A 15,514-nucleotide genomic window follows, 5' to 3' on the forward strand; every position below is an offset into this window, starting at 1 on the left:
AAAAAGGTAAAATTCAGACATCAAGTTGGCCTTTGTTTTTAATAGACTTTCGTATAGAAAAATTTATTTTATTCACATATCCAATTACTTTTCTTTCTTTTTTTTTTGAGACACAGTTTCACTCTTGTTGCCCAAGCTGAAGTACAATGGTGTGACCTCAGCTCACTGCAACCTCTGCCTCCTGGGTTTGAGCGATTCTCCTGCCTCAGCCTCCCCAGTAGCTGGGATTATAGGCGTGTGCCACCGTGCCTGGCTAATTTTTGTAATTTTAGTGGAGACAGGGTTTCACCACGTTAGCCAGGCTGGTATCGAACTCCTGACCTCAGGTGATCCGCCCGCCTCAGCCTCCTAAAGTGCAGGGATTACAGGTATGAGCCACTGCGCCCAGCCCCATTACTTTCTATGATTATTTTATTTACGGTATAGTGTTTAGTCTATAACTTTGAGACTGATTCATTCTTCATCCTTTATTTTTTGTTTTGAAGAATAATGCATATGGTTTCTGGGTTCATCTTTACACTCTACATCAATTTTTAGGTTATTTTTTTTTTTAAAAAAAGGTGAGGTTTCACTATGTTGTCTAGACTGGCCTCAAATTCCTGGGCTCAAGCAATCCTCCTGCTTCAGCCTCCTGAGCAGCTGGGACTACAGATATACACAGGAAGTTAGTTATGGCAAATTCTAAAAACATATGATTAGAACTTCATGAAGATAGAGACATATTCCTAGGCTGTCAAAAAAAAAAAAAAAAAAAAAAAACAAAAAAAAAAAAAAAAAAAAAAAAAAAAAAAAAAAACCCAAAATGACTTCCATTGAAGTGTTCATTTTAGGGATTGATCAATTCCTTTAGGCTGTTAAAATTCATCTAATTCACCCTTTAAAAGTGCAGTGTTATAATCAACATGTTCTAAGTAGCTGGTGGGGAATACAGAAACAGAACCAGACACCTTTTAAAAGAACTGTTCATAAACAAGTTACATTAATGAGTCATGTATGTCTTCAAAGTGAAGATTTTCTTCTCAGCACCATTTATTATATCACCCCCTTCTAAGAATACAGGAATACACACTTATTTTTTAATGGGATAGTAATTAAGTCTTTTGAGTAACAAAAAAATAAAAATAGAAAACACAATTAGCATCTAATTCTAGCAAGATTTTTAAATACTGTATTTAACTTTTCTGTTGTTCCTAGGAAGAGAAATCATACCATACCACACTTTAGTTTTAGATAAGTTAAGCTGGTTTAAGATAAGTTAATTCCTATAGTAAATGAGGATACTTAAAAGACAGATGATCCCAAGCCTCATTATCACCACTTGTTTTTCCTTTGGTATTTACAAGTAGTAAAAAGACTAATTTTTACTCTCTTTGGTCCACTGTAGAATGAAGACCCAAATAAAAGGAAAACAAAAGATACATTTTCCCCTTAAAAATTAAAATCTTAACTAATCTAAAGCTGATATAGTTAACAAATACCTAAACATTTTTAAAAAGTTGATTAAATATAAATTTATATAAATGTTTTCTTCAGCAATATTGTTTTAAATCAAAACAGAACTGCTTACCCCTCCAACCGCTACCATTTATTATCATTTCTTCACACTATTATAATCCTAAAGTGGGAATATTTTTTATTATTTTTTCAGAAATGGGGTCTCTCTCTGTTGCCCAGGCTGCAGTGTAGTGGTATAAATATGGCTCACTGCAGCCTTGACTGCCTGGGCTCGAGCAATCTTCCTGCCTCAGCCTCCCAAATAGCTGGGACCACAGGCACACACCATCATGCCCATCTAATGTTTAAATTTTGTTTAGGCATTTGTTAACTATACAGCTTTAGTTAGGATTTAATTTTTAAGGGGAAAATGTATCCATAGAGACGGGGTCTTGCCACATTGCCCAGCTATTCTCGAACTCCTGGGCTCAAGTGATCCTCCCACCATGGCTTAGGTGCCGAGATTACAGGTGTGAGCCACCACGCCTGGCCTGAATGGGAATTATTATCCCCATTTTCGGAGATGAAGAAACTGAAGCACATGAAAGTTTAATAACTTACCCAAAGTTACACAACTGTGAAGTGCTAGAGCTAAACGTGAAGCTAGGCAGACTGGCTCTGAGGATGGGGCCCCAAACCTCCACATTGGTGGTATAGTTATTAGCAGAGAATTAACCAGCTTAGAGTTAGTGGTGGCTTACAGAGTTCAAGGGGCCAATATGATTCTAAATAAACAGCACATTTAGAAAGCATTTACCAAGGGAATGGGGTGTTATTGTTTAATGCATACAGAGTTTTAGATTTGCAAGATGAAAAAGAGTTCCAGGGATTAGTTGCACAACACTGTGAATGTACTTAACACTACTGAATGGTATACTTTAAAATGGTGACAATAAGCAAACTTGTTATATACTCAATCCTTCCATATTTGTGAAATATTGGTTTCAGAATCTCCCTAGGATCCCAAAACCCAACGATGCTCAACTCCCTGATATAAAGTGGTACAGTATTTGCATATAACCTACACATATCCTCCCAAATATTTTAAATTAACTCTAGATTACTTATAATGCAAATTACAATTTAAATGAGTAAATAATTGTCATACAATATTGTTTAATATAAATTATGGCTACAATAAAAAATTAAAAGGTATATACCAAAACAGGTTAAAAAACAGAAGAGCCTCGAATATTTTCCAAGTACCCCTGACTAATGTTTTGGGACGGTTTGCAACAGCATGTTTGAGTTTATTTTTATTTTTTTCTACACATTAAAAGCTATCTTAAAAAAAGTTCTTGGTGATAGACACTCTAATTACTCTGATTGGATCATTATACCTTATATGTTTGTGTGATATGAAAATATCACATGTACTCCATAAGTATGTATAATAAAATATCATATACCTGTAAAAGGATTTTAATTCTTTAAAATTAGCTTTGAAATACAAAAGTATTTGATACAGCAATTTCTCAAGCTCACAGTTATTTCTGTTGATATACTTTCAGTTTAACAGACTTCCTAGAAGTCTTGAAAAGTTCCTACTAATTCCTAAGTAAAATTAGTCTTCTTCAGCTCTGCTTAATTAAGAAGGATGTATTTCAACAAATTAAACTATGAGATACATTAGAACTCACAGTGATACTAAATTTTCAAAAAATCAGTAATTTGGGGCCAGGTACGGTGGCTTACACCTGAAATCCTAGCACTTTGGGAGGCTGAGGTGGGTAGATCGCTTGACCTCAGGAGTTTGAGACTAGCATGGGCAAGATGGTGAAATCCCATCTACACAAATAATACAAAAATTAGATGGGCATGGTGGCTTGAGTCTTACATCTCAGCTACTTGGAGGCTGTGTTGGGAGGATTGCTTGAGCCCAGGAGGCGGAGGTTGCAGTGAGCTGAGATCACACCACTGCACTTCAGCCTTGGCAACACAGTGAGATCCTGCCTCAAGCAAAAAAAAAAAAAAAGAGTTATTTTTAAACGGTGTACTCACCATGGAAAATGGTACTGTGGTTTCTCAAAAAATTAAAAATAGAATTACCATATGATCCAGCAATCTCACTTCTGGGTATACACCCAAAAGAATTGAAAGCAAGATCCTGCAGAGATTCACAAATCCCAAATCCAAGATGCTTCAATGAGCATTTCTTTTGAATGTCATGTCAATGCTCCAAAAGTTTCATATTTAAGAGTATTTTGATTTTAGATTTTGGGATTAAGGATACCTAACCTGTACATACAACAGGATATTACTTTGCCTTAAAAAGGAAGGAAATTCTGATGCATGCTATAAAATGGAAGAAATTTGAGGATACTATGTTAAATAAAATAAGCCAGTTCCAAAAAGACAAATACTGTATGATTCTACTTAGCTGAGGTACCTAGAGTAGCCAAATTCAGAGACAGAAAGTACAGTGGTGGTTGCCAGGAGCTAGTGGGAGGAGGGAATGAGGAGTAATTGTTTAATGGGTAGAGTTTCAACTCTGCAAGATGAAAAGAGTTGGGGAAATTGGTTGCGCAACACCATGAATGGACTTAACACTACTCAACCGTACACTTTTAAATGATTACAATAGTCAATTTGTTACACAGTCCTCCCTCACACATTCATGGGAAATTGGTTCCAAGACCTTCCTAGGAAATCAAATCTGAGAATGCTCAAGTCCCTGATATAAAATGGTACCGTATTTGCACATAGTGTACATACATCTTCCTGAATACTTTATATCAGGGATCCCCAATCCCTGGGCCACAGATGGGTACTGGTCCATGGCCTGTCAAGAACCGAGCGACACAGCAGGAGGTGAGCGGTGGCATTACCATCTCACCCCTGCTCTGCCTCCTATCAGATCAGGGGTGGCATTAGATTTTCATAGGAGCGCAAACCCTATTGTGAACTGCACACGTGGGGGATCTAGGTTGCATGCTCCTTATTAGAACCTAATGCCTGATGATCTGAGGTGGAATAGTTTCATCCTAAAACCATTCCCCAACCCTTCCGCCACACACTGTCCTTTTCCAATTTTTCATGGAAAAATTGTCTTCCATGAAACTGGTCCCTGGTGCCAAAAAGGCTGGGGACTTCTGCTTTAAATAATCTCTACATTACTTATAGTACAAATTACAACTTAAATGAGAAGTAAACCATTGTTATACTATATTGTTTAAGGAATAACCAAGAGAAATAAGTCTGTATATGTTGAGTAGAGACACAGGTTTTTTTTGGAAGGCTTACTTTTTTGGATACTTACAATCCTCAGTTGTTTGAATCCAAAGATGTGGAACCCATAGATTTTTTTTTAAGTGAGTATATAAACTATGTGCTTAAAATGGGAATGGACCATAATAGTCTTCTTAATAAAGATAAAACTGATTGTTTAATGATACTAAAATATTGAGATACATATTCAAAACACATTTAAAAAGGAACTCTGAAAATGAGGACAATTAAATGACGCAGCTGAGAAAAACAGATACAAGGATCATGTAGGTAATCTAGACTAAGAGCCCCAAATCTGGCCAGAAAGAAAACCATCAAAATGACTGCTGAAGTGGAACAGGTGATTTCCTAGAGAACAAGACAATCGACCCTACGACCTCAGGCCCTCTTGTGCTCATTCATGTGGGAAGGTAAAGTGAACTGATACGATCAAAAGGAACAGCTTGTGCACATGAACTCACCTGCCTAAAGGACTCCTCTTCTGCATCATCCAGAGCCGTGTTCTCATCAAAGTCAATCACACGATCATACATCTGAATGTTGTATTCATCCCATGTAACAGTACCATCGTTGTTTTTATCATATTCAACAAACTGTTGTTTTGCTTCTTGCATAGCATAATGCTTAAAAGACATCTGAATCCATGAACTGAGTTCACCTGTGAGAATTTCCCAGAACACAATGCATGTGACGTTAATTCTGATACTTAAGAGTAAGGATTTCTAAACCTTCTCTGAAAAGGCAAGCTCTTTGATGTTTGCAAATACTGAGAATTGGCCTAGTTGTATTAATAGAAATGGGGTAGGAGGTGGGAAAGGCTGTTTGGAAGAGCTCATGGAGCTTTTATTTTTTTGGAGACAGAGTCTGGCTCTGTCACCCAGTGCAGTGGTGCGATATTGGCTCACTGCAACCTCTGCCTTCAAGCGATTCTCCTGCTTCAGCCTCCTGAGTAGCTATGACTACAAGCACACGCCAACATGCCAGAGTAATTTTTTGTATTTTTGGTAGAAACAGGTTTCACCATATTGGCCAGGCTGGTCTCAAACTCCTGACCTTGTGATCCACCTGCCTCAGCCTCCCAAAGTGCTGGGATTACAGGCATGAGCCACTGCGCCCAGCTGGGGCTTCTATGCTGTAACATATGATCTATATAGAATATAAGCTCCATGAAAGTTTGGGTATGTTCTGTTCACTGATGTATATCAAATGCCTGGAAAGTTCCTGGCTCTATAAATATTTGTTGAATGAATTATCAACTGGCCAAAACAGCACCTTACTTTTTAAAAATATCATCCAAAAAATTGCAGAAAACCTTTGCTAACTACCACAGATCTCTCAGGAAGCATAAATATTTGGATAATTATTTATTTTAAAATGTATTAGAAAAAATAGTTTTTTTATTTATGAAGGTGATATAAAGCTTTCCTTTAAAATAAATTTTATTTGAGTTGAATTAAAACTACATTAAGAAAATAACAGACAGTTAAGTAGATATGGCCTAAATTGTGAAAAGGTATTCAAGTGACTGAAAATACTTCTTCAGTACATTACCTTTAAACATGCTGTAAAACATATGGAGGAAATTTTAATGAAGTTATGGGTAGCAATGTATGCCCTTCCTGCAACAGCTGTCTTAACTTGATACCTGAAGGTATAGGAAAAGAGTTTCTATGTCCAGTTTTGAATCAACTTTAAAAAAAATCTATTTGGCTGGACGCAGTGCCTCACGCCTGTAACCCCAGCACTTTAGGAGGCTGAGGCAGGCAGATCACCTGAGGTCAGGAGTTCAAGACCAGCCTGGTCAACATGGTGAAACCCTGCCTCTACTAAAAATACGAAAATTACCCGAGTGTGGTGGCGAGTGCCTGTAATCCCACTACTTGGGAGGCTGAGACACGAGAATCGCTTGAACCTGGGCAGCAGAGGTTGCATTGTGCGAAGATCACACCACTGCATTCCAGTCAGGCAACAAGAGCAAGACGCAGCCTCAAAAAAAAGGAAAGGCCAGGTGCTATGGCTCACGCCTGTAATCCCAGCACTTTGGGAGGCCAAGATGGGTGGATCACAAGGTCAAGCGATGGAGACCATCCTGGCAAACATGGTGAAACCCCGTCTCTACTAAAAACACAACAATGAACTGGGCATGGTGGCATGCGCCTGTAGTCCCAGCTACTTGGGAGGCTGAGGCAGGAGAATCACTTGAACCAGAGAGGCGGAGGTTGCAGTGAGCCAAAATTGCACCACTGCACTCCAGCCTGGCAACAGAGTGAGACTCCATCTAAAAAAAAAAGCCTATTAATAGAAATATTTACTATACTACATTAAAGGAAACAAAGGGAGCGAAGAACACGAATATTTATGAGGACAGCATGAGTATACCATTTATCAGGTCCCTCTATATATGTTGCCTCTAATCTTCAAAACAATGTGATTATAATCATCACTATAATATAACTGAGGAAACTGAAGTTCAGAGAATTCCAAGCCTTCACAACTAATAAATAGCAGAGTCCAGATTCGAACCTGTTTGGCTTCAAAGCCTAAGCTCCTACTGAGTTTTGCTACCTCTTAACATCTGATTCCGGACCTGGCCCTCAGAGTGCAAATTGCCAAAATTCTCTTAAGGGTCCTCAAGTAGAATGAAGGCTTTTGTAAGCACCATGAGTCTTTCTTCTAGTTTATTTAAAGAGATCGTCACGGCATAGTAGAAAACAGAATGGAACAGGGATCAGAAACATGGGTTCACACTTCAACTTTGCCATCACGGGGTAGTTTACCATCTGAAGCTTTTTTTCCTCATCTGTCTAATGAAGATTTGGACTAAAATTTTTCCAACTTTAAACTTCTTTTTTTATTTTAATTTTATATATAAAGATGGGGTTTCACCATGTTGGTCAGGCTGGTCTTGAACTCCTGACCTCAGGTGATCCACCCGCCTTGGCCTCCAAAGTACTTGGATTACAGGCGTGAGCCACCACGCCCGGCCAACTTTAAACTTCTTAAAACCTTATTATTAAATATTTGAACATATCTAGGTCTTGACAGACAGGTGCCACACGGTCTTCCAAATCAACATGTTGTGTTCCTTGGTTACTCTAGCATAATCAAAGATTGACTTATTCTCAGATTGGATAATCAGAGATCAAAGGTTTTGTTATTATTGCCTAAGTAGAAGAAAAAGAATCTTCCAGAGGGTTCCAATGTGAATATGTCATTGACAGCACATCTTAAATTTACCAGTTTATAATTTTCTCCAGCAACTTCATTCCTTGATGGTGAACAGCATTTAAATGAGAGTTACAGAAAAACAGCTAACTTAAGAGTCACAGTAATAACCTGAATTTTTCTGAAGACCCACTTGGAATGCTGACAGGGTACCTCACTTGAACTGAACAATGGGGAGAGACAGTTGCACAGCAATTTATTTAGAACATTCTTTTAATAGTCTGCATTTCATTTCTGACTAGACAATTTACCTGAGAGCACTCAGATTTCTTTTTTAAAATGAAGGCTATTAAAACCTGAATTAAAAGCGGGATACCTGGATTCTAGTCCTGGCTTTGCCACTTATTTGTAAAAGGCACTTATCCCGACGAACTTCATTTCTTCATCTCTAAAGAGATGTAGACAAGATGATCCTAAGGCCCCTAACAGCACTAACATTTTGGTATAATGTTGTAATAAACGTAATTCACACACAACAGGTCTTTTTCTGTTTGTTTGCAAAAAGAAGCAAATTCCTAAAATTTAAATAAAGCATATATCAAAAGAGCGATAAATCATTTACTACTTTAGTTTTGGGGCATATTTCTCTAAAATAAATCGTATTGTTGACACTAACAAAAGTCACGTGAGAGAGGGTGTCTCCACTTGCCTGTAGAGTACAGGGTCAGTGATGGTTATAGACAACCGGAGAAAGCACTGAGTTTCACTTGGTTCTCAGCGTCTAATGTCTGAAGGTATGAAACCTATTCTCCATGTCTTTTTTCCTTCTCACAGGACTTCCAACTTGGGACACTAGCAATCTACATTCAGCAGACACCCCTTACTTAACATGTCTGTGTTTGTCTCCATTGTTAGTTGTGTGGGACAGTCCTTACTTTCAGTGAGAAAGCCATCTGAGTCCAAGTCGATTTTCTTTATGATCGCCTGCAGTCTTTTTTGCTGCTCTTCGTGGCCGAGTTTAACATATTCATCCACATCTTCCTTTGGGGGGAAGCGACACACAGGAGGGCCAAGCATTACTACGAGCGGGGCAAAATGGTGGAGAAAAACAGCTACTAGAAGACCCCGTTGCCAAGGGGTTTCGGGGTGACCAGCACCTGCACTTCAAGGCCCCTACCCCCTACACACCTCCATGATTCTGCCCCCTTTCCTGAAGGTAGAGGGGATCCATCTCTTGGGCCCCGCCATCTCCTCAGGCTTTCCAGGCCCCGGGACCCCCAGAGAGCGAGCGCCGCGCCGCCCGGCCCCCATTGTCAGGCCTCCCCGGCCCGGCCTGGCTCGGCCGCCCCCCTTTGTCCCGGGACAAAGCCCGCGGCGGCGGCGGTGCGAGGCCCGGCCCTCCCAGCCCCGGGCTGGCCGCCTCACCTGGACGCCCAGCAGCGCCTCCCGGTCGTAGTCGCTGCGGTGCTCGCCCTGCGGGTAGTGCAGCTCCTCCGCCTCGCCGGCGCCGGCCGCCGCGGCGCACAGCAGCAGCAGCCCCAGCGCCGCGGGCCTCGGGCCCAGCCGCATCGCGCCGGCCCGCGGAGGACACCGAGAGACGCTCGGAGAGAGGCGGGCGGGGGCCCGGGCCAGCTGCGACGCTCCGCGGGCGGCTACCGGGAGGCGGCGCGGTGTACGTTGAGGGCGCAGGGGACGGAAGGCGGAACCCGCGATAACGACCACAAGGCCCTGGGACAGGCCGGGGGCCGGTCCTCCACTGCGGTGCGGAGGCGCGCTGGGGGGGAGGCCTATATAGCCGGCGCGGAGTGGCGGGGCACCACGCCGCGCCGCTGATTGGACAGCGCGGCGCTGGGGGCGGGCCGCCGCGATCTCCGGGTCAGCAGCGGCCCAGGGAGCTCCGGGGGCCACGCGGGGGCCGCAGACAGGGGAGACCCCCAGGACCCGCTCCTTCTGCTTCCCCGGCACCCTTCGAAAAGCACGCCCCGAACCCACCCCACCCCTGCCCTGTCTTCCCGTCAGCCTCGTTCTTGCCAGAAACTCTAGGTCCACTCCATGTTTCCCTCCTACCGTCCATCAATGAGACAGGCTGGAGGTTTCAGTGACAATACAATATCAAAAAAATTTTTGCCTGAGGAATCGACCAGTCCTATTTATTTCCCAGTCCTATATACCTCTACTTATTTATTTAATCAGACTAGGACGTAAAAACTCAGGAAATGCAGCCAGATGCTTGTATCTGATGCTCAGTTTCTTGATTTACAAGTTACGTGACCTTACGTCAAATTTCTTGGCCCCTGAAAACTTGTTTGCTCATCTATAAACTGAGCATAGTAATAAGACTACCTTAAAGAATTGTCGTGAAGATAAATTAAATAATGTAATGTGTTTAGAGCAATAGCTGGCACACATGATGAAGCGTCCAGTGAATGTAAGCTTTCATCCATGCAAGCAGAAAAGCAAAGGATGACTGCGCAGAAAGATTGGCTTAGTAAGTACCTAGCAAAACATTTAGGGACAGGATGCATATATACATGGCTTCTACTCCATGTCTATTCACAGGTTTGTGTGATTTCTCCACCTCATCCTGAACACATTAAACCCTAAGAAATTTGTAGGCTGCAGCTTGAGCCCTTTTCTTTATTGATTGCTCCACTTAGGATCAGGCCTTTCACACAGAAGAAAAGGCTTTCTGGGTCCTCTTTCATGTCTCTCAGTCTCCGTTTGGATTGGGAGCGAGAATTCTGTTCCAAACTGAAAAACTGAGTGGGCACAAGTTGCAGAAATTTCCTGGGTTGGGTTGAAATTTATTATTTGGTCAAAGACCATTGAAAGATTCACGGAGCAAAGAGTAAATTCAATCTTTCCAATGTTATAACAACAAAGAACAAAGTTTTAAATTTCAGAGTATAAATATAAGCAAATTTTAGAATTGATTTCACTAAACTAAAAAGAAAAGAAAACCCTTTATTACTGGATCATTTTAATTTTCACTTCCATTCTGGGTTTTGAGAAAAAAAAAAAAGAGAAAAATGTCCCAATTTAATTAATATAAGAAATTTAGCTTTGTATCTGTTGTTCTCCAATAAGTAAAAGGCAAACTTTGACCAGCTTCTGGAGTGACTCCAACTACAAAAAGGTAGGATACAAGGTACTGTGGAAGTTCTTCTAAACTCAGGGGATCTACAGATGGAGTTTTTGAGGCCAAGGGAATCTCATGGTATCTAAGGAGACAATGGAGTTAACAGTATCAGAAGGCTGGGTTCTGTCTTCAGCCCCTAAGCAGGCTGTTTTCTCTCCCTGGGTCTATTGTTTTCATCTGGAGGAAAAGGATTGGGTTATCTCAATGGATTTTAATTTGAAATCTTTGGGTTCCTAAGTGGGTTCCTGTGTGGGTTTCAGTGTTGTGTTTATCCCAAAATCCTTGTGCATGTGTATATTTCCAGGGAGGAAGTCTATAGCTTTGCTTTTATCAGAGTTTCAAAGGATTCACGTGGCAGAAAAAGTTAAGAGCCCCTGAAGAAGGCTCTGAGCATCTTTTTGACTCTTAAAATCCACAATTTTTTTGTGATTGTTTGGAAGCAGATTACATTAAAGGCCTATGCTTAAAAGAGTCATGACTGATCCAATGTCATTACTTATAATTAATCCATTTTACTCAGGGAAAAATAAGTATCTAAAACAAGTAACCTGTTTTTAAAAATGTATTATGAGAATCCAAAGATCAATTTTCTTGACCTATAAAAGCTCATAGTACATAACAAATTTGGTTTCATTTATATTTTTATTGAGGTATAATTTACATAAAGTACACAAATGTTAAGTATACAGTTCAATCGTTTTTTAATTTTTTAAAATTTTTTAATTAATTAATTAATTATTTTTTTGAGACGGAGTTTCACTCTTGTTACCCAGGCTGGAGTGCAATGGAGCAATCTCGGCTCACCGCAACCTCCACCCCCTGGGTTCAGGCAATTCTCTTGCCTCAGCCTCCTGAGTAGCTGGGATTACAGGCACGCACCACCATGCCCAGCTGATTTTTTGTATTTTTAGTAGAGACGGGGTTTCACCATGTTGACCAGGATGGTCTCGATCTCTTGACCTCGTGATCCACCCGCCTTCGCCTCCCAAAGTGCTGGGATTACAGGCATGAGCCACTGCGCCCGGCCGACCATTTTTTTAGATTTGTTTGCTGTGAGAGCCTTGAGGTGAGGGACTGTGTGATTTCTCCTAGCTCACCTACAAAGAAGAGGAACTAAGTAAATTTTTGTGAAATGTATACATTCTGCTATTTTGGCATTCTTTTAGAAGTATGTATTATGGGTAATAGAGTTAACTTTGAAACTATTGAAAGAAAGATTTGTAGATTTCTTAACTTTTTGAGCTTGGTAAGATGTGTTACAATGAGCAGTGGCTTAAAAAATAAAGCAGTACTTAACATACATGGATGCGGACCCTTGTGTTACAGGCTGATTTCTAACGGAATGAATGAGATTTGCCACAACAAACAACTTAAGTGGGAAAGCCAAAAAACTCAATGAGATTGCAGCTTTGCATAGATGGAAAACACAAGACAAAAGAACAGACTAGAAGGCCGTGAATGGGAGAACAACTTAGACTGAATCATCATGCAATTAGGGGGATTTTGTTGGCTGTTTAATCTTTTGTCAGTCTTTTGAGGGGAGAAGGAAACGTGAGAATTCCAGGGTTATGGTAGAGTCTTAGAAGGTGACAGAAAATGTGTAGGTGAGTGGGTGTATTATAATACCTACAAAATCTTTTCATTTCCAAGGAATATCTGAATGTGTAAGTAGTTGCAAAACCTTTATAACCTGGAAGAAGTACTTTCAAGAAATTCAATATAACTGTTTTCCACTGAATAAGATGTCCCTAAATTAAAGATGGATCTGTCCCAATGATCAAATGTAATGATAGCTCCAACCTCAAATAAAAGCCATCCTCTACTTCCGGCAATTCACATTTATGGTCCTTGGCTAGTTATACTGGTGCATCTCTTGCCCTAAAGTCAGCCCAAGTGGATAGATATTAAGAGTGCCTTCCCTGACTTGCTCCCCATACACATAGGGTGACCATACATCCTGGTCGACCTGACATGATTATTAATCGTGACTCTTTCACACTCAAAAGGATACCAGAATGGGGTGATAAATTATATGGTCACCTTACCTTTGGGTCTCACATTCAAACTGTCCAGCCCACTCCCTGTACCCCTCCCTAAGCCTCAGGCTTTATTATGCCTTGAAACCTTTTCCCACACTCTTTTCCCCAGGTTTTCAACAATAGGTCCTTGAAGTCTTAGTTAAACACATTAGCAGTAAAAATAAAGAACACTAAGAAATAGGGGATGAAAAGAGGACTAGACTGTGGCTTAAGCAAGCATTTCTTATGAATTACAATGAAATTGATTTACTTTGGCATTACTAAACCAGCTCTGAAGACAATTTCATGGAGGAAATAAAAAACTGAAATAAGCAGAGTGACTTTGAAAGACAGCACCGCTTGAATTTATAAGTTCTTGAGTGTTTGTAGAAAGAAAACTGAGGCATGGCTTTCTAATCCCACCATGCATTTAAGTCTCAGGTATTCACAGATCCCACTGAAGAAGAGAAAATGCAGTTGCTCTGATTGCAACTGCATCACAAGATGGTATTCAGCGAACTGTGATTGATTTGGTCTTTGGTTTTTTGATTCAGGATCAAACTCAAGTCTATGGGATTTTGAGGTTAATTTCTGTTTAAAAAATAAAACTAAAAATTGGCCAGACGCAGCGGCTTATGCCTGTAATCCTAGCACTTTGGGAGGCTAAGACAGGCAGATAGCTTGAACCTTGGAGTTCAAGAGCAGTCTGGGAAACATGGAAAAACCCCAGATCTATAAACACAAAATACCAAAAAGAAAATTAGCCAGGTGTAGTGGCATGTGCCTATAGTCCCAGCTGCTCAGGAGTCTGGGGTGGGAGGATGGCTTGAGCCTGGGGGGCAGAGGATGCAGTGATCCAAGATCATGCCACTGTACTCCAGCCTGGGCAACAGCGTAGAAATAAAAGAGTTATACAAGTTGTGCATGCTTACTTGTTTATTTTGGGAAAATCAGTGTACACAAATAAGAAAAAAGGGAAAGAGATCCCAAATCACATTCTCATAAATAACTGCTATTAACATTGGTGTACAACTTTCCAAAGGTTTTCTGTGCACAGTATGTATACTTCTAAAGGTGGTGTTCTAGTCCATTTGTGCTTCCATAACAAAATACCTGAGACTGGATAATTTATAAAGAGCAAAAATTTATTTCTCACAGCTTTGGAAGCTGGAAAGTCCAAGATCAAGGCGTGGGAAGGATTCGTGTCTGACAAAGGTTGCTCTCTCCTTCCAAGATGGGACCTTGTTGCTGAATCCTCCAGAGGGGAAGGATACTGTGTCCTCACATGGCAGAAGGAATGGAAGGGCAAAAAGGGCTAACTCCACCTGTCAAGCTCTTTTATATAAAGGAATCTGGTCCTCTTCATGAAGACTCTGAATCAATCACTGCCTAAAGATACTGTTACATTAGGAATTCTGTTTCAGTGTGAATTGTAGAGGGGCCAAAAACATTCAAACCATAGCAGGCAGATACACCTTTTGCAAAAATAGGATACAAAGGAAGCTACTACTGTCGATGAAATAGCCCAGAAAAGCAGAGAAACAGTCCAGAATGACCTAGAATGCCTGGGAATCCCTTTAAAATCCTCAGCAAATACACACATTTAATCTCAGGAGTTTCTCTGTATCAATGAACTATTGTCTGATATGCTTTTCCTTATTTTTTACCTCTTTGGTGGCATTTCTTTAGCTCTTACCAAAAATATTGCTTCCTCCGGATTCATCTGAACTCTGGGAACCTGCAATCTATTTTGGAATTGAGTATAGCAAGCTAGGCTTTGAGTCCCCTCTAAAATACAACTCCTGGTCTCTACTCGCAGAGTCTACTCATTATACCCAAAGTGAGAGGTATCCCACATCCTCTGGCTAAACAAACCCCCACCTGGCCCTTACTTAATAGCGGAATTAGAATGCAAATGTACAGGGGGCATGAAAACATGCATTTATTGTATCTGTTATTTATTCTACTAGAGAAGCCAGACCTTAGACTTCTGCTACCTGAGCCTTCTCTGAAAGAGTTCCCACCCATGTGCAATGAGGGAAAACATCTATATTCTGAAGTTGTTGTTTACAGTTTTCTGTATGTGTCAATTAGTAACATTGTTAACTGTGCAGCATAGATCTTCACTATACTGATATTTTGTCTGTGATTATCACTTACTGAGAGATGTTTTATAATCTCCTGCCCTGATTGTATATTTCTCTACTTCTTTAAGTTTTGTCAATCTTTGTCATATGTATTTTGAGACTATGTTATTCAGGACTTACACATTTATAATTGTTTTCTCTTCCCTGTGGACTGCTGTTTAATTATTACAAAGTATTTTCTTATCTTTAGTAGAGTTTTTGTTGTAAACTCTGCCTTGTTTGATTGTTATTATTGCCCAGAAGGTTTTATTATTATTTCATATAATTAAAATTTATGTAGAGTTTCCTTTTTCTTTTCTTTTCTTTCTTTTTTTTTTTTTTTT

The 15,514-nt window shown here is 40.3% G+C and overlaps 1 protein-coding gene across 2 annotated transcripts in view; it reads right to left on the reverse strand.

The window, feature by feature from the left end:
* Positions 1-9,675, reverse strand: part of RCN2 (reticulocalbin 2) — a 19,162-nt gene extending 9,487 nt beyond the window's left edge. For both annotated transcript variants that reach the window (XM_017518381.1, XM_017518380.1), the window contains exons 1-3: positions 9,313-9,675; positions 8,823-8,928; positions 5,184-5,380 (exon numbers count right to left, since the gene is read on the reverse strand). In XM_017518381.1, coding sequence (XP_017373870.1) covers positions 5,184-5,380; positions 8,823-8,928; positions 9,313-9,456 — 447 coding nt within the window. In that variant the 5' untranslated portion in view covers positions 9,457-9,675. The remainder of the gene's footprint in view (positions 1-5,183; positions 5,381-8,822; positions 8,929-9,312) is intronic.
* Between the last annotated feature and the right edge of the window lie 5,839 nt (positions 9,676-15,514).

Source organism: Cebus imitator, unplaced genomic scaffold, assembly GCF_001604975.1.
Source record: "Cebus imitator isolate Cc_AM_T3 unplaced genomic scaffold, Cebus_imitator-1.0 Scaffold675, whole genome shotgun sequence".
Lineage (NCBI taxonomy): Eukaryota > Metazoa > Chordata > Mammalia > Primates > Cebidae > Cebus > Cebus imitator.